This window comes from Embiotoca jacksoni, unplaced genomic scaffold (assembly GCF_022577435.1).
Source record: "Embiotoca jacksoni isolate LCO1_2020_lvr unplaced genomic scaffold, fEmbJac1.0.p SCAF_5, whole genome shotgun sequence".
NCBI lineage: Eukaryota > Metazoa > Chordata > Actinopteri > Embiotocidae > Embiotoca > Embiotoca jacksoni.
In genome coordinates this window covers 9,801,990-9,821,967 of record NW_027185403.1, presented here as the reverse complement: position 1 = coordinate 9,821,967, position 19,978 = coordinate 9,801,990, and the positions used below count along the sequence as shown (strand labels likewise).

Here is a 19,978-nt window from a genome sequence, read left to right as displayed (position 1 = left end):
CTGTACGGTAACCCTCACTGCGCTCGGAGCTGGAGAGGAGATGCGCTTATTTTATGGCATCCGGAATATATATTTTATTACACATAATTTAAGGATTGGATTATGGTAAAATAGTCATTTTGGTAATGGCTTTAACTGCTGGCTTGAGTTGATGAATACCTCGATGGGAAATAACATGTTCTAACGGACCGGGGATGACAAAGAGAATGGGATACCGAGACTGGAGATGGCTGGCTCTTTGGTGGCATCATTTCTTTCTCTTGTGGAGTACAATAGACGGACAGACTCGTTACAGCATCCCGGAGGAACTCAAACAGGGCTCTGTGGTAGGAAATCTTGCCAGAGATCTGGGTTTGGGACTATCAGATGTTTTTGACCGCAAACTGCGTGTCGATTCGGAGACTGGTAAGCAGTATTTCAGCGTGGATGCGGGGAAGGGCGAGCTGGTGGTGAATGACAGAATAGACAGAGAGGCTTTATGTGGACAAAGCCCCAGCTGTGTGTTGCCTTTACAAATTGTAGCGGAGAATCCGCTGCAGCTACACCGGATAGAAATAGAAATAAGGGACATAAATGACAATTCTCCGATTTTCTCAACAGAGGAGCGATATTTAAAGATAGCGGAGTCCACTGCCACAGGAATACGCTTTCCTTTAGACTCCGCACAGGATCAGGACGTCAGTAGTAATTCAGTAAAGTCGTACACACTCAGTAAAAACGAGTGTTTTAGTTTAAAAATTAAAGAAATATCTGGTGACAGACATGCTCCAGAGCTAGTACTAGAGAAATTACTTGACAGAGAGAAACAAAGTGTCCATCAGTTATTACTCACAGCGTCAGATGGAGGCAATCCTGTCAAAACAGGAACTACAAAAATCATAGTTACTGTACTCGATAACAACGACAATGTCCCAGTTTTCAAAAAACTTTTGTATAATATATCTGTACATGAAAATGCTGTCGTTGGCTCTGTGCTGGTAAAAGTTGAAGCTACAGACGCAGACGAGGGTGTTAATGGGGAGATTGAATACGCATTTTCTGACCATACACCCCATTCGCTGTTATCTATATTTCAACTGGATCCAGATACAGGTGAAATTTCCTTGGTGGGGCCATTAGATTATGAAAGCAGCGCAATGCATGAAATACGCATTACTGCAAAAGACAAAGGAGTCCCTGAGATGGAGGGCCACTGTCGCGTGCAAATACTTGTCATAGACATGAATGATAATGCCCCAGAAGTAGTGTTAACTTCTAAACCAAATCCAGTCCGCGAGGATGCACCAAAAGGTACAGTTGTAGCCTTAATCAGAGCAAGAGACCTTGACTCTGGTAATAACGGCAAAGTGACGTTAAAACTCACGAATGGGTCTCCCTTTAATTTAAAACCCTCATTTTCTAATAATTACGCACTCGTTACAAGTGGTGTTTTAGATAGAGAGACTTTCTCAGAGTATAATATTGAGATAAGAGCAACGGATTCAGGCTCTCCTCCTCTGTCAAGTAAGAAAACAATATCTGTCATCATCACTGATGTGAATGACAACCCTCCTGTATTCACTCAGCCCTCGTATAATGTGTATTTAAAAGAAAACGGGGTCCCGGGCTCTATACTGTACTCAGTATCAGCCTCTGACCTGGATTTTGGTGAAAACGCCAAAATCTCTTACTCTATCCTAGACTCTAAAGTGCAGGACGTTTCTGTTTCGTCTTATGTTTACATTAACTCAGATAACGGCAGCATCTACAGCATGCACTCGTTTGACTATGAGAAACTGAAGGTGTTTCAGATTCAGGTTCAGGCAAAGGACCAGGGCTCTCCGTCTCTCAGCAGCAACGCCACTGTCCATGTTTTTATCCTGGACCAGAACGACAATGCCCCCGCTGTTATTTACCCCTCCTCCGCCGCTATGGGCTCCCTCTCTCATCAGAGAGTGCCCCGCTCCGCTAAAGCGGGTCACCTGGTTACTAAGGTGACGGCCGTGGACGCTGACTCGGGTCATAACGCCTGGATCTCCTACAAACTGGCGGAGGCCACAGACGCCTCTCTGTTCACCGTCAGTCTGTACACAGGGGAGGTGAGGACTAAACGCGCTGTGTCCGAGCAGGACGACTCCTCTCAGAGGCTGCTTATAGAGGTCAAGGACGACGGGGAACCGCTTCAGTCCGCCACCGTCACGGTGTCCATCCTGCTGGAGGACGGTCTCCATGAGCCCATCTTAGACCTCCGACAGAAAGTGGCCGAGCCCAGCAAGAAAACTGGGAGAATCACCCTTTATTTGATCCTCTCTCTGGCCGCGGTGTCCGTGCTTTCTCTGGTGACTTTTCTCATTTTAACGGTTAAATGCATGAGGAACAGCAGAAGCAGCGATAGTTGCTGCATGAGACGGAGCGACTGTGATGATTACAAGAACCCCAACAGAAACCTGCAGATTCAGCTCAACACTGATGGACCTATAAAGTACGTGGAGGTCCTGGGAGGAGACATGTTGTCTCAGAGTCAGTCCTTCAGGTCCTGTATGTCTCCGATGTCAGAGTACAGTGATTTCACTCTGATAAAACCCAGCAGCACCACAGACTTTAAGGAGGTGATCAGTGTCCTGGATGCGTCTTTACCTGACAGCACGTGGACCTTTGAGAGCCAGCAGGTGAGCATAGAGTAATATAATAAGTGTATTATCATTGCGTGCTACATCGGTCCAAAAGAAAAGTAAACATTTGCTTTCTTTGTGAGAAGTTATGATAGCAAGGCAATTCAACAAATCCTCTAAAATATAGATACTTGTCAGCTGATGCATTTTAATTGAAGATATTAGATTCATATCCATGTTAAAACTTCTACCTTGTCTAATTAACTCAAGCACTTTGTGCCCCAGTGGCCATGTGGTAATTTGACCATGTTGAAAACGAGCCGAGTTTTTCAGCACTACACGGATGGACAGCGATGATGATGAGGTTTTCAGATGATTGTTGAAACTGGAAAAACATGTTTTTGGTGGCATTTCCTCAGAGTAATACATGAACGAATAAAAGTACTTGAAAATTACATTATATATATTAAATCAATGCTATGTTCGTCAAATTTTCAAGTACTTTTATTCGCTCATGTGTTACTCTGATCTATATATCTATACATATATATCTATATGTATAGATATATCTATATATATCTATATGTGTATATATATATATCTAGATAGATATATCTAGATATATCTATCTAGATATATATATTCATATATGTCATGGAAACGGTAAACGGAATCTTCTTGTGGTGCTTCATTTATTCTATCACGACAGTAAAAAAAATGGTGATTGTGTCTTTAACGGTGCTGCTCTGTTTCCCTCTCATTGGACGTCAAAGATGGATGATGTCGCCCAATAGCATTGCGAACTGTACAAAGAGATCTACTCCCTCCCCCACGCAGTTCCAGCATTCACAATGCAGGGAGTCGGAGGAGAGTTGGTAAATGGCTCATACTTGGCTCATAAGGTTTTATCTTAATTGTATCTGTGACCATGAACAGGTATCATACTGACAGGATATGTAAGACTCTTGGAATATGGATTTTGACTTTATGATTTTTGTTCCTGTGGAATGGAAATGATGTCTTTCACTGAAGGGATGACAAAGAGAATGGGATACCGAGACTGGAGATGGCTGGCGCTCTGGTGGCATCATTTCTTTCTCTTGTGGAGTACAATAGACGGACAGACTCGTTACAGCATCCAGGAGGAACTGAAACAGGGCTCTGTGGTAGGAAATCTAGCTAAAGATCTGGGTTTGGGACTATCAGATGTTTTTGACCGTAAACTGCGTGTCGCCTCTGAGACTGGTGAGCAGTATTTCAGCGTGGATGCGGGGAAGGGCGAGCTGGTGGTGAATGACAGAATAGACAGAGAGGCTTTATGTGGACAAAGCGCCAGCTGTGTTCTACCTCTGCAAGTTGTCATTGAGGACCCGCTACAGTTACACCGAATTGAGGTTGAAATACGAGATATTAATGACAATTCTCCAAGTTTTCTTTCAAATGAATTATCTTTAAATATAGCCGAACTGGCATTAGTGGGCACGCGATTTCCTTTGGAGAGCGCAACGGACCCTGACGTTGGAAGCAATTCACTCAAATCATATACACTCAGTAAAAATGAGTGCTGTTCCCTTAGAATAAAAGAAATGATGGAGGGTGGTAAGACCGTGCCAGAACTTGTTTTAGAAAAGCCTTTAGATCGAGAGAAAAAATCAGTTCATAAAATATTACTAACAGCATTAGATGGAGGAAATCCAGTAAAATCCGGAACCACACAAATAACTATAAGCGTTCTTGACACAAATGATAATTTTCCAGTTTTCGAAAAAAACGTTTACAAAATATCCCTATGTGAAAATAGCGTAAAAGGAGCTGTTATCATTAAGCCCAAAGCAACGGATGCAGATGAAGGTTTAAACGGCGAAGTTGAATTTTCATTCGGCTCTCGGTCACCAGATTCTGTGTTGACAATCTTCGATATTGACCAATTAACAGGTGAAATCACTCTGAAAGGGGAGTTAGACTATGAAACTGCCAAGTCATATGACATCGATGTAACTGCAAAAGATAAAGGTAGTCCTCAAATGGAGGGCCACTGCCGTGTGCAGGTTGATATCACTGATTTCAATGATAACGCTCCTGAAATAGTTTTTACTTCTGAGCCAAAGCCAGTGCGCGAGGACGCACCAAGTGGTACTGTCGTAGCTTTGATCAGTGCGCGAGACCTTGACTCTGCTGATAACGGTAAAGTAATGTTACAACTCACCAAGGGGTCCCCTTTTAATCTGAAACCATCTTTTTCTAATAATTACGCACTGGTTACCAGTGGTACTTTAGACCGAGAGAGCCGGTCGGACTACAATATTGAGATAATAGCCACGGATTCAGGTTCTCCTCCCCTATCCAATAAGAAAACTATATTTGTCAGCATCAACGATGTGAATGACAACCCTCCTGTATTCACACAACCCTCCTACAATGTCTATTTGAAAGAAAACGGGGTCCCGGGCTCTATACTGTATTCAGTATCAGCCTCTGACCTGGATTTTGGTGAAAACGCCAAAATCTCTTATTCTATCCTAGACTCTAAAGTGCAGGACGTTTCTGTCTCGTCTTATGTTTACATTAACTCGGATAACGGCAGCATCTACAGCATGCACTCGTTTGACTATGAGAAACTGAAGGTGTTTCAGATTCAGGTTCAGGCAAAGGACCAGGGCTCTCCGTCTCTCAGCAGCAACGCCACTGTCCATGTTTTTATCCTGGACCAGAACGACAATGCCCCCGCTGTTATTTACCCCTCCTCCGCCGCTATGGGCTCCCTCTCTCATCAGAGAGTGCCCCGCTCCGCTAAAGCGGGTCACCTGGTTACTAAGGTGACGGCCGTGGACGCTGACTCGGGTCATAACGCCTGGATCTCCTACAAACTGACGGAGGCCACAGACGCCTCTCTGTTCACCGTCAGTCTGTACACAGGGGAGGTGAGGACTAAACGCGCTGTGTCCGAGCAGGACGACTCCTCTCAGAGGCTGCTTATAGAGGTCAAGGACGACGGGGAACCGCTTCAGTCCGCCACCGTCACGGTGTCCATCCTGCTGGAGGACGGTCTCCATGAGCCCATCTTAGACCTCCGACAGAAAGTGGCCGAGCCCAGCAAGAAAACTGGGAGAATCACCCTTTATTTGATCCTCTCTCTGGCCGCGGTGTCCGTGCTTTCTCTGGTGACTTTTCTCATTTTAACGGTTAAATGCATGAGGAACAGCAGAAGCAGCGATAGTTGCTGCATGAGACGGAGCGACTGTGATGATTACAAGAACCCCAACAGAAACCTGCAGATTCAGCTCAACACTGATGGACCTATAAAATACGTGGAGGTCCTGGGAGGAGACATGTTGTCTCAGAGTCAGTCCTTCAGGTCCTGCATGTCTCCGATGTCAGAGTACAGTGATTTCACTCTGATAAAACCCAGCAGCACCACAGACTTTAAGGAGGTGATCAGTGTCCTGGATGCGTCTTTACCTGACAGCACGTGGACCTTTGAGAGCCAGCAGGTGAGGAGAAAATCAGAGGGCGTTTTGTGAAATTGTCTTTGTTAAAGTGGACATTCCTCGAATCGACTTTTCTTTTTGCATTTATTTCATTGGATGGGTCATTTTAGTTTAGAATTAGAACCAGTGTTGCAATTAATGCTCATAATTACATGCTTTACAGCGTTTGTTTCATTTTTGGACTACTCTGTCTTGTTTGATCATTATCAAGAAACAACATCACTTTAACAACTATCTAGCTGTCAACTTCAATCTAATTATATTACGTGTGATATTTTGGAGTAACTTTTGTGAAAGTACTTTGAGTAGCCTCTATTGTAAAATAAGTCTGAGGAATGCGACGACATTTTTTTGCATTATTATAATGATCATAATTATTTTTACAGCCTACTTTAGCTGGACATCAATAATGTCAATCTTATGTTGCTTTTCATAAAGATCCAGCTCGACATATTTTAGGAGTTATAAAAAATACTCTATTTCGAATAATAATTTATGTTTGATATGGTTTTGTAACAAAAATCTCACTTATCTTGTAAAAGTCCTTAAAATAACATCTAACCCGTCTCCCACATAACCCCCCCCCCCCCAAAAAAAAAAAAACAAACCAAAAAAAAAAACCCCATCTAGTATCTAAGGATATGTAAATATATTTAATTTATAATTTTAACTGCTGGACAAAAGTAGTGCAATAGGCTACTTGACTGTAAAAGCCGTTCTCACTGGGCTAAATGTACACTTAACTATTCGTGATGTCACACATCATACTCTTAGGCCCATCCCTTAAAAATCCCATTTTTTAATGAGCACAGAGAATCTTTGCACTTTGAGCAAATAATTGTGAAAACAGCATGCAGGTCCTAAACTGTACACATACATCACATATCGCAAAGTGAAGTTCGAACATTCAACTATTAAATCCAATTTGAGCAGAGGGGGAGTTTAATGTTAAAATAAAAAATATTCATCTTTTTTAATGCCTCTGTTTCATCAATAATTAAAATAAAACACTACATTCGTATCGTTTGCAACAAGAATACTTATTTGTTGGCCTTTTCTCTGAACCATAAAAAAAATACTCTTAAATTCAGACTTCATGGATATTATTTTTAAATTGTCCGTTGTATGAATTTCTATCGCTGGAATACACTTAGTAGCATGACTTTTCAATGAATCCTCTTTTTAAAACTTTGATCTTCTTGGCCAAAAGGGAAAACCAGTTTGGCTACAACGCCCCCATGCGGATACAAATAACATTGCTTTGAATCACATCTGCTTGATCCGCCTCTGTTTTGACTATGATGAATACTTAATAAGAGCACGTGACTGATCTTTAAATGGTATTATGATAACATTGATTTTGCGTATATTTTTCCATGATTTATAAAGTGACATTTTTAACAGACCTAACATATTCAGTGTTGTGTTATTCCGCTTTTACTGCCTCTCGTAAACTTTTAAAAGGCAAATTAAGGTTGTGCACGCCTGTCAGTGGAAGTGGAGTCACTGAAAAGTTTTCAGTGTGTGTGTGTGAGATGTGTGACAGCGCTGGTTCAGCCCTGTCTCCAATGAGAGGGAAGGCCTCCGTGGCCTCTCCCCGCCCATGAAGAGAGTGAGGCGGAGGAGACAGAGCAGAGTTTCAGCGGAGGAAGAAAATACTTTAAATTTTGTCCTCGATTTTTTTTTTTTCTTAAAAGACGGCCGTCATGATCACATCAAAACTTCCCGTCGCTCGGTTTTTAAAGTGGAAATGTTTACAATCGAGCATGGCAGCCTCGTTTTAAGACTATGGAGACGTTACGGTGAGAGAAGAAGTTCGAAACTTTCCCATTCCCCCGATCCTCGGAGCGCAGCACAATGGACTCCAGACAGAGGAAGCGCTCCAGAGGAGGGAGGCTGTGGAGGATTTACTTTTACCTAGCCTTCGTCTCCTCTGCCTCTGCTCAGCTCAGCTATTCCGTATCTGAGGAACTCAGCCCGGGCTCTGTCGTTGGGAATATCGCTAAAGATTTGAGTCTCACTGCTCAGCGGATTGTTCAAAGGAGGTTGCGGGTGGTCTCGGAATCAACAATACACTACTTCGAGGTAAAGCAGGCGACCGGCGATTTGGTTATAAATCAAAAAATCGACAGGGAACAAATGTGCGAATTGAGTTTAGCATGTTCACTACACCTTCAAATACTTCTGGAGGATCCTTTAGAGATTCACCGCATCGTGGTGAACGTTCTGGATGTGAATGACAACGCACCGCAGTTTTCAACCAGCAACATTTCTCTGGAGATATCAGAGGCGGCCGCGCCGGGCACACGGTTCCGTTTGGAGAGCGCACATGACCCGGACGTGGGTACCAACTCTTTACGCACTTACCATCTCGCAGCCAATGACTTCTTTATTTTGAATGTGGAGACTAAAAGTGACGGCAGCAAGTTTCCAGAGCTGGCGGTGGATAAAGCTTTGGACAGGGAGACACAGGCCTCGTTTCGCCTGTTGCTCACTGCTGTAGATGGGGGACAGCCGGAAAAATCAGGCTCAACACTTCTGCTCATTAAAATTCTCGACGTAAATGACAATGCGCCCGTCTTTGACGAGCCGGTAAAGAAAATTATGCTGAAAGAAAATGTTGCACAGGGCACTTTAGTGACAAAATTAAACGCGACTGACGCGGATTCCGGCATAAACGGGGAAATCTCGTTCCTGTTTAGTAAATACACACAGGAGCACGTTCTCAAACTTTTCAGTGTGGATTCTAAAAGCGGAGAGATTCGTGTGAAGGGTGATGTGGATTATGAGAAAGCCACTGCATACCACATCACAGTGCAGGCCAGAGACGGTGGCTCTCCCGCTATGGAGGGCTCCTGTAACGTCATAGTAGACATCATCGATGTGAATGACAACGCACCGGAGGTGGCACTGACGTCACTGACCAGCCCCATCAAAGAGGACTCAGCACCAGAGACTGTGATAGCGCTCATAAGTGCACGGGACCTGGACTCTGGTGTCAATGGGGAGGTGACATTAAGTGTCCCACCAGGTTTGCCATTCAAACTTAATTCAGCTTTTGGAATGCATTACAGGCTCACCACTGCAGGCAAGCTGGACCGTGAGGCTGTCCCAGAGTACACAGTGGTCATCAAGGCCACGGATGCTGGTTCTCCTCCACTTTCATCACAAACCACCTTCGTGGTGAAGCTCTCTGATGTAAATGACAATGCCCCCACCTTTTCCCAGCCTTCATACTCTGTGGACATCCCAGAGAACAACGCTCCCAGTGCCCCCATTGCTTCAGTTTCCGCCACAGACCCAGATCTGAGTGACAATGCTCGCATCTCCTACTCCATCCTTCCCAGCATGGTGCAGGGCTCACCCATATCTTCTTACGTGTACATTAACCCAGAGAGCGGCCACATCTACAGCATGCGCTCTCTGGATCATGAACAGCTTAATGCTTTCCGTATTGAGGTGCAGGCCAGGGATGCTGGGGTGCCCCCACGGACAACCAATGTCACTGTGCATGTGTTTGTGGTGGATGTGAATGACAATGCCCCAGTGATTGTACACCCTTCCTACCCAAAAGACAAAAGATTACAGCTCACCGTGCCCCCATCTGCCGGCCCAGGGCACCTCATAAACAAACTGGTAGGGGTGGACGCAGACAGCGGGCACAATGCATGGTTGTTTTACTCAATCGTCCCTGGACCAAATGCTGGCATGTTCCGTATTGGGGCACACAGTGGGGAGCTCCGCACAGCCCGGAAATGGGCCGAGGAAGAAGGGGGCTCAACTTATGATATCATGATCATCATCCAGGATAATGGAGACCCACCGAAGTCCAGTTCTGTGAACATTACTGTAACTGTGGATGAGAAAGGCACGGCCAACGAGACTCCAGTAAACACTCGCCACACACCTTTCTACCACCGCACTGGGATGTCGGATATCACTTTGTATCTTATTATCTCTCTAGCCTGTGTATCAGCGGTGTCCTTTATCACATTTGTCATTCTCATGGTGCGCTGCCTGAGGCACCCTGGCCAGGGGCTGGGAGGCTCTGAGTGCTGCTGCTTCGGACGCCACAGGTCCAGCCGCTACCATCAGAGGCCCAGCAAGGACCTGCACCTGCAGCTCAACACTGATGGACCCATACGATATATGGAGGTTGTGGGGGGTTCCCAGGAGCCGCATACACGCACCTATAGGCCCTGCTACTCTACTCTATCAAGCCGAAGTGACTTTGTATTTATGAAGACACCCATGCTGAGCCACAACAACACACTCAACATGACGCTCAGCAGGAAGCACCTTATGAACTCAATCAGTGAGGTGAGGGCTTAATTGAGAGAGCAATCTTTGCACTCCAGACCAATATAGATGTTTCAGCATGGATATATGGGTTTTGGAAATGCATAAAAACATGTTTTTGTTTTGATATGGTCACGCTATATGGGTTAGTGACATTGTTTTGATGTGTTCACTCCTGACAGTAGACTTCCTCAGTCACGTAGGTCTGCAGCATGTTATCTGTAACACCGCTTGTTTTAGCTGGAGGATCCCTCCCTCTACACAGTGAAAGGCTCTTAGAGCTTTGTTGTTCTACTACACAGGTTTGGGCGCTGTGAAGAACAGCTTAATATTTAATCTCACCCGAGGCTATTAAAAATGTGGTTACTATCTTTGACTTGAAGCTACTTAAGGGACAGAGAATGCTTTTCTTTATGGATAAGAAAGCTGCAAATAAAAAGAAAGTGAGGTTAAAATAAAAGAAGATAGTTGAAGATAGCTGTCATAGCAAAGGAAGAGGAAAGGGGAAAACATAAGTGCTGCTAGCAGAAGGAGAGGAGACAAAAAGATGAAAATAGGTCCTGCAGAGCTGGCTCAGTGGAATGGATGGGAGACAGAGGGGAACAGGATGACGGGGCGAGATGGGGGGTGAAGGACAGAATATGGTGAGAGGGGTGTAGGGAAAGAGCCAAAGAATAAAGCAGGAGCTGAAAAACAGGAATTCAAGGGGTCAGTAGCCTGACCCGTGACTTCCTGTTGTCCTCTGAACTTTTGGTGATTGGTTCCAGGACTCAGCCTCACATGAGGGAGGCTGTCCTTGGGGTGTGTGATCTGTGCAGCCAGTTCTTATTGTCATTTTTAGATCTTCCTTTCCATGTGTTCAGCGTGTGGTCTGAATGAAGGCTAACCAGATAGTGACCAAATGGACGGGACACAGACAAACTATTTACTGGTGTAATGTGAAGGAAGTACGCTGTCGGGGGTGGAAAACGGCTGACAGTGTTCTGGTGTCTAGAATGTGTTTAATACATTTGTATTTCCCATGTTCTTCATGAGCCTGTATCATATTGACTCTGCACTGAATTGGGTTGTCCCTGAGGTCAGCGGGGTGTCATCTGTCCCCTTGCTCTAGTGACACGTGTTCAATGAGGACAACAGAGAAAAAAAAATGGAGATTGAGGGATTGGATGGCTTTGTGCACGTGCGCCACAGTGAACGACGGCACAGGCTTTAATGGCTTCAGACACTGCAGCCATCACCGTGCGTGTTTACGTGCTTCTATGCATGAGATTGTGTGTACAAAGCATCGGGCGCGAGGAGCCCTCCAGTAGTGTGTAATTTTAACAGGACCCCGGGGCCTTAGTGCCTTCCCACTGCCCGTCTTTGTATCCTCTATTCATTTGCAGTGTGCTGTTTTGGCACACTCTATTGAACCATCTGTTAACACAGAAAATTGCAGACGTTTGAGCCTCTTAAGTTTGATAAGTTGAATATTATCACTCGTCTCGTCCATCGTTTTATTGCATCACTTGTCACAGGATCTGAATCTATGAGTCTCTATGTTTTTGAGTCTGTGGGAGGTTTTAAGGGTGAGCACGTTTCAGCCAAGTGTTATTTAAATAGACTTTTTTTTTATTATGGATGATACATGTGACAAACTGCCTCAGTTTCATCGAAACGTTTTTTTGTCAGTTGAGTCATGGTGTTTGTTTAAGAGAAGATTAAAATCAAACACCATGCCTTGTGTTTGTCTGTTGTGTCAGTGCTAACCTTTTAGTGCAGTAACAGTGGAATAGGTTCAGCATTTTGGACGTTAAATATTCTGATTTCCACCTTCCTGTTTCTGAATCCAGTTCTCTCTAAAGATAATAACTGACTCATAGTGTGTTAGCTCATGAACTCAGCCAGGTTGTAGTTCACCTGGAGGTCATTTAAAGCCCTTTGATTCATGTAAGGGAAGCAGAGGCAGACTGACAGTGTTTAAGGCTGCCAGGTTAGTATGATGGTCTTTCTGTGGGAGTCAGACCCTCAGAGTTGTAATCCCTCGATCTCTGTATTGGCAGAGAGTGTCTGAGAGTAGTCTGTCCGACCTTCTCTCTCTCCTCCTCTTAAGCTCTCTCTCGAAAAAAGAAAGAAGCCGTGTGCATTTTGAATACCTTCATCTTCATTCTTTAGTGATCAACTCATTTCACATATCATGTTCTAAAAACAATCACAGCAAAAGATGCTCAAATAAATGGAAATAAAATCAATTCGATTTTGACCCCTGTAAACCATTAAACCTGGCGTGGGATTTGTCTTCCCTGAAAACGGTTGTTGTTCTAACCCCCTTAACTTAAGCAACTTGTAAGATCGAGGTTCAGTTGACCATTTGAAAGTCCTTCAGTTTGAGTTTTTATCTGAGCAGTTTGCACCATGCTCTCCATAATGAAGCACACAGAATAACAGTGCATCAGGTGCTTTTCTAAAGCTAGCAACGGGGTGCAGTATTGTAGCACAGAGTCTGTTAGCCTTCCCTCCACATGCCTGCAGTGGGATCTGACCTTGGAAATGACAAGTGTGTGTCTGTGAATGTGTGCGGTGAAAACGAGTCACACAGCTGGAATGCTGGGCCTCTCTGTGGATGTTTGCCTCCACTCGGTACTGATCTTTTTCTCTCCGTCAAACACACTTTCATGCCCACGCACACGCAGGCGTCTCGGAGTCAATTTTTAGACTTTAAACATTGAGCAAGCTCTGATCTAGAGGAGGGTGAGAGTTCAGATACCCACTGTGAGTATTTCATGTTGCAATAATACATACAATAACTTGTGAACTCTGGCATTGCAGTTTGTTATGAAGACATGACCACGCAGTCCTGACTTTATCTCAGAGCGATAATCACTCAGAGCTATGAGAATAACACTGAAATTGAATCCACTGACAGCTATTTTCACTTAATACTACATAGATTAAAGGGGTTGTTCAGTAATTATCTTGTATTATTGAGTAACAAATGATTCCTGATACAGCTTCATCAATTCTTCATCATTCACACTCCCTCTCACTCCTTTCATAGGTCCTCACAAACAGTCTCCTCTATCCCTCCCTACTTTATTTGCTGTTGATTTGCCTGTAATTCTTTCTTTCTTTCTTACCTGCTCTATCTACGTAGGTACAAAACACTATACAGTTTGCTAATTCCTTGCCTGTTGTGCTTGTGCATTCAATAAGTTGCAATATTTCCGTGCATTCTAATAGATGCTCCACTCTTGATAGTCATTAGTTTATCGTATAACACTGTTCCTTTTGTGCAGGTACTTTTGGGCGATTCTCTCTCTCATTTTTCTCTCCTACTTTCTTGCCTCTTTCCATCACTCCCATGGGCAAGACAGCTCTTTTAATAATGCAGCACATCATCCTGCCGGCCTCTCTCTCTCCTGGGAGCTCTTGTGTCGATTAGGCAGCAGAATCTGGAGCCAAGCCAGAGGTCTATTCACCGCATCACTGCACAACAAGAGAGCCTGAGAGAGAGGGAAAGAGCTAGAGTGATGGAAAAGACACAGTGACATGGCCAGTGAGGTAGAGACAGACAAGAGTGTGGTGGGCTTGAAGACATTAATAGAGAGTAGCAGGATCATACATGAGAGAGGCTTTTATTACTGCTCTGCCTTCACTTTAGCTTTTTCTCCATGAAGTTTGGTATCACATTAACGAAGCTACTTCTTTTCCAAGGACTCTCTTGATGAGATTTTTGCAAGTACAAAGGGAATCCAATCAATCTCTCCCTCTACATTTCTATTTTTTTTTCCACTTATGATCTGTTAAATTCTGTCTTTTAGACAGATTTTTTTTTTTATGTGCATTTGTCATCCAGTGAGATAATTCATTTTATAAGGATGTTTTGGACGTCTGATTCATCTTCTGGCTGCATTGGTTTATTTTTCTGTTATCTAGCTGATTGCTCACTTAAGTGGACACGTAGTTCTCTTTTGATACTGTCTGTCTGTCTTTGTTCTTAGTTAGAGTCCTAGTTTCATAAGCAGAACCCCAGTGTGTGTGTGTTTATGCGTGTGCATGCGTGCCTTTCTCTGCAGCATTTTATGCCCCACAAAGCTTTTGGAGCAACATGGATGCCTTGAACACACAGATAGGTGGCCATCTGTAAACCTTAGTCGAGCCTCACTGGAAAAACTGAAAAGGTTTTTTGTTAAAACAGACAAACACACAAAGGAATACACACGCAGACAAACACTTTCACACACAGATGTGACATCTGCAAAGCAATATCCTGTGAACAATAACGTGCGCCTTAGAAACATCTCGCTGTTGTTGCCTTGAAACATGCATTTCATTTTGCATTTTCTGTTCTCTTCACAGCAAAAGCCGCCCAACAATGACTGGCGCTTTACACAGGGACAGAGACCTGGACCGAGCGGGTGAGTAAACAGACACACACACACACACACACACACACACACACACACACACACATTCAGTGGTAAAACATACAGTAATATGAGAAGCATGTTGTTGCTTATCATAAAGACAAAGAAAGAGGAAGAATGAGGAATAAAAGGAGCGGATGGTAGTGAGTGTCGTAACCATAACAACTCGCTGCCTGCAAGGTGCAGATTGTAAAGTACAAAGTCATAATGTAACATCTTACTGTCACTATGATTTACACTGTAGTGGTCAATATATTGAGGCATTTCATCACCTGATGCTGCTCAGTGAATTCAGAGTCATGATTCTCACTCCTGAAGGAGCATCTCTGCCTGTTTCCAGGCTGTTTTATAAAATGGCTGCCGCAGCTTCCACTCCCCCTCCCCCTCCCCTGCTGTTCCTCTCCTCTCTGCGCTCCCCGAGCCTGCGCGCCATCACTCAGTACTACTGATGAGGGACGGTTTCCAGAGCTAGTGGGGGGATGGGAGAGTCTATTTATCCTTCTTGCTCTCTCTTTATTTTCTGCCATCGGAGAGCTCGTACTGAAAATTCATGTTCGATATCAGTAACTTACATGTTAAACGGCAATATATGAATTGTGTCTCTGTTTCAGTTGTGTGGTTTAGTGAGCATGTGTGTTGATGGTTGATTTGCCCATGTTGTGTGGGCTAAAATGGAGCGCGTGCAGCGAGAGTTGTCACAATAATGATTGCACAACACATTCTGTGAGTCAAGGCTTCACCCTGAAACACCCCAGCTGGGGGCGAAAAGCTCTGTCATCAGGAAAATGTTACAAACACAAGCCACTGCAGGTTTAGAAGAGATTATCACTGGACACAATTCATCTTGGTGCTAAAGAAATAAGACGAACTAACTTCCAGTCTGTGGTGTAGTCAATGACAGACACATTTTCCACTGAAATTTTCCTTTCCTTAACACTAACCCCAACCTTAAGTCAAACCTACAACCGTGCTTTCAGACTGTATAACTTGTTGTGTTTTTAGTCCCCACATGCCATACGGTACACACATACGATGGACGCCGAAGAGTGGGACAAGGTACTAATTTAGACCCTAGACACTGTGTGATCGCTTTCTGTCCTTAGCAGCTGATCAGGGTTCGGTTTTGTCGAGTCACTGTTCAGTGGAAGAGGGACTTGATCAGCTGCTAAGGGTCGAGAGCAACTTTTAGGTAGTGCACCGCAGTTGAGTGCTGTGCTGTGTGTAGATGCACCTAACCCATAGCTTCTGTTAGTCTCCCTGAAAGTTTGATGGGGTTTGTTGATCGATGTGCATAGGCCACAATGCTTGCTGTGGTGTAGAAAGGATTGTGACACTTTTGAGTTCGTGTGCAGTGTTTTGTAGACTTGCTATGCCTTGTATGTGTGCTATACATATAATCATTAGAGTCTGAGAGCTCTTCTCTTCTCTCCTTCTGTGAGATCGGCTTACCGCCTTTGATGTATGTCTGTGATGGTTGTAGCTCAACACCACCACATGCGACATTTTCATGTGATTTATTAACTGCAGGACAATGGATGCATTTGTCTCGTGATTGATTTCTTAAAAAAAAAAAAAAAAAAAAAAAAAAAAACGCCTGTTGGAGGTTGAAAATGTCCCCAAATGAAGTAAACAGGAGTCCACATTAAAGTCTCGAGGTCAACATGCAGATGAGACAGGTATCAGCAGGTAAACCATGTGAGCGGAGGAAAGGGCTCCAATTAAGTTGGAAGTGTCCTCGTAGTTTTCTGAAAAACAAGGAGAGCCGTCGTGAGAGATAAAACCCATCATGTGAGATTGCAGGGGGGAAATGATAGCTCTGTCTGGACAATCATGGATGTCCCTCTGGACCACTGTGCCCACAGGAAAAGATAGTCTTGGCCACAGGAAACACTTAACACAACCAAAGGATGTGATGCTAATTTAGCATAAGTGAAGCGTTCCCTTTTATCATAAGTTTTGTGAAGAGGCACAAAATGGCTTCCTTTGCTTTACTGACCATGCTCTTACTCAGCCTGTTTCTCATTGGTTGCCTGGCACAAATCGTGCATGCTTCTCTCCCTCGGTCTCTCTCTGGCACTGAACTGAAAACCACTTCAGAGTTTTGGCAGCGCAATCTGGCAACCTGCGCTCAAACACAGCCTAGTTTTTGTGTTAGAATTCTTTTTTCACTTTTTCTCTTGTTGTGCCCTTTACTTTCTCTTAATTCACTGGAGCAGACCAATTTGTTCAATATATATATTTTTTAGGTGGTTTTAAGTAGAAAAGAGTGTTCCAGTTGTATCTAACCCACTATCTACTGTGCTAAGGTTTTAGGCACTAAAACAATTCAGAGTAACACACTGAAAACTTTATTTATCAATTAATTTTACGTAAAGGGAAGTAAACAGAAAACGGTTAAATCAAATCAATGTTGGTCCATGTTCAGAGGTCTGTGAGGGTCATACTATATCAGTCTCAGGACTCTTTGAAGATAGTTAATAACTCTTGTTGTGCAGTCAATGATATGCTGCAGAATGAATATAAGAGTGATGGTAATGTTTCATGACTGAAAATCTAAATTTAGAAATGCAAACAGCTTAAATGGCTAAAACCTTTTACAGTCTTGCCTTCCTCATTCATTATTAAAACCTTGTTTTTGCTGGAAAGTTTTACTTTAGACCTCAGTTTCATCATGATTTAGCATGTCATCGACTGAGCTGCACACAGCACCAGAACCTTTCGCCCTTTGCCCTCCACTTACTGACCTGAGGTGGTTTATCAGCCAAAACAGTCAAATAACCAGCTGGGAAATCTGCCACCATGCTTTCATTAGGGTTTTAAATGATTTTTGTGACTTGCATATTGAAATGATATTTGTTTTTTTCTGAAACACTGAGCAATTTTGTAGCAAATTAAAAGCCACCATCTAAAAACCCAGCACTTTGGGTTTATTAGCACTTTGGGAACAGGTGCAGAGCCAGGATTAAAACCATTGTGACCTAATTGTCAGTAGTGGAGATCGCGTTGGTGTGTCACCCGTATAGAAAGGGAAATAAGGAGGCGAGCATACGAGATCACAGGTCTGCTTTCTCCTTTGTTACCCCGACATGCAAATTGCAGACTTTAAATATAGCAGCCCCTGAACATGAAGCTCGCCCAGGTGGAAATGTTTAGTGCTCACTGAGCGCTCGCATGTGTGAGAATGCAGACAGCTATTTCCTTTAAAGGTGGGATCATTAAATATTTAATCAGATTTACTAGACGGCCCAGTGCTCACGGCTATACCGGCGAGTGTGTCAGTGTTGTGCGGTGGCTGTGCGAACACACTTACTGCTGTGACACATTTAAGAGTGTGCGTTTGTTTGAGACACACCCCGTTTTGTAAACTATACATCCTCCGTGTTATTCTTGCTGAATTCTCCTGAAGCTGTGTATATCGCTGTCAGCTGCTTTGCTTTAATGTCACACACCACCAACTGTCAAGCCAGTGAGCACTCAACACACACACACACACACACACACACACACACACACACACACACACACACACACACACACAATGTAGAGGATAAACCACCAGTTATTTACAGTTTGCTCTTTCCTTGTTTTTGCTACAGGGCAACTGGAGGACCTGAAGTTGCCATGGGAACTGGCCCCTGGCCCCAGCCCCCTACTGAAGCTGAGCAGCTCCAGGCCCTGATGGCTGCAGCTAACGGTGAGTCCTATACCTCGTCATCTTATTTCCTTCCTGCCTAATCAATTCATCCTCTCTTTTCGCAACCAATTTATTTCTCTTTCCATATGTGCCACCAGGATGCGTGGGAAGTGGTGGTTTATTTAGCTCCTTGTTTGGTTGGAGGGCAACTGGCCAGACTCACTCATTGATAAAGCGCTCTCTGCCCATATTGACATTTCCGTGTAGTGGATCTGTGCTAATAACAATCCAGAGGACACCTCAGATCATCAAACAGCGGACGTAACTACCAGCAGCTCTTCTCATACAGAACAGTTTACGTGTTGAACTTAATAACATGAGAAATACAGGTTTCCACTGTACACACCAGTCGCATGCCCATTGTTTTATTATAAGCAGCACTGCATGAACACTTATGTAACATACAGCATTCGTGTTCTGCCCAAACTAAAGATTTCCATATTCCACAACACATATCCTCCTCCTCCTCCTCCTGTCCTGTTCCTCTGCTCCTGTCCTGTCACAGTGACTCATCTTCAGGCTGTCACTGTGGAGAGCTTTGTAATCACATGGAAAAATACACATAAAATTGGCCTTAAAATTAGGCTGAGCAAAACCCAATCCAGTGACAGGCTAAACCAAACTACAGAGAGATGATGGGGGGGGGGGGACAAATTCGACAAGATTTAATTGCCAAACAGGCTCAAGTCATTGTTTCCAGTGTTATTTCAACAAGTCATATCTCCCTACACACACACACACACACACACACACACACACACACACACACACACACACACACACACACACACACACACACACACACACACGAGACAGAGAGAGAAAAGTGCTGGGCATGATGGTAACACACTGCGGAGACAGAATGAGAGCCAACAGGGAGAAAAGAACAACATGTGCATGTGATAAATACTGAGGGTCATCTCTTCTCTTTAACGTCAACATGTTGATAAGCACGATGCATAATCAAATCATTATGACTATCATTAGAGGAGAAAGTATTCAAAAATGCTGTCTTCTGTTATCACCTTGGCTCTTTGGAAGGCAGCGCAGTTAGCAGGACGATTGTGGTGTGTTTAAGAGGCTGAGAGGAACTACAGGATGGGGGAGGGAGCGTTCGTGTCTCTGGCTCTGCAATGCAGGGGCTGTGGGAGAATTATGAGCCGAGCTGCTACGTCATGCACACACAGGCACAGACCATGCCGGATAGAAAACCAGAACCATGGAGGAGTGTGTCAGAGAGACAATGTCATCAATCCTGTTAAAGAAAAAATAACATCTGCACACAATCAACCGCTTTGCAACATCTTCTCTGCCTCTTTTGTTCATACTTGTATCCATTCATGGTCTCTGTTTTTAGCTTAGCTCATTACTACACTTCATGTTTTTCTATGAGGATGTTTGGATCTAATGTTCACGCTGAATTTCCTTTCAATCAAGCATCGTAGCTCTAGAAGCTTGAATTAAAATTAGTTTGATCTCCTTCTATGACCTGTTTTCACG

General features: G+C 43.9%; 2 protein-coding genes across 51 annotated transcripts in view; both read left to right on the top strand.

The window, feature by feature from the left end:
• The window catches only part of LOC138211660 (protocadherin gamma-C5-like), a 284,193-nt gene that overhangs the window by 261,256 nt on the left and 2,959 nt on the right, over positions 1–19,978 (top strand). For 35 of the 50 annotated variants that reach the window (XM_069171671.1, XM_069171676.1, XM_069171679.1 and 32 more), the window contains exons 2-4: positions 14,717–14,775; positions 15,787–15,840; positions 18,381–18,478. In XM_069171671.1, the coding sequence (XP_069027772.1) occupies positions 14,717–14,775; positions 15,787–15,840; positions 18,381–18,478 (211 nt within the window). Of the gene's footprint in view, positions 1–3,763; positions 6,083–7,676; positions 10,400–14,716; positions 14,776–15,786; positions 15,841–18,380; positions 18,479–19,978 lie in introns of those variants that run through there. The other 15 variants (XM_069171689.1, XM_069171685.1, XM_069171686.1 and 12 more) reach the window with 6 other exon arrangements.
• Positions 195–2,678, top strand: LOC138211521 (protocadherin gamma-C5-like). Its single transcript, XM_069171478.1, has one exon. The coding sequence runs from the start codon at positions 195–197 to the stop codon at positions 2,661–2,663; it is 2,469 nt and encodes an 822-aa protein (XP_069027579.1). The 3' UTR covers positions 2,664–2,678.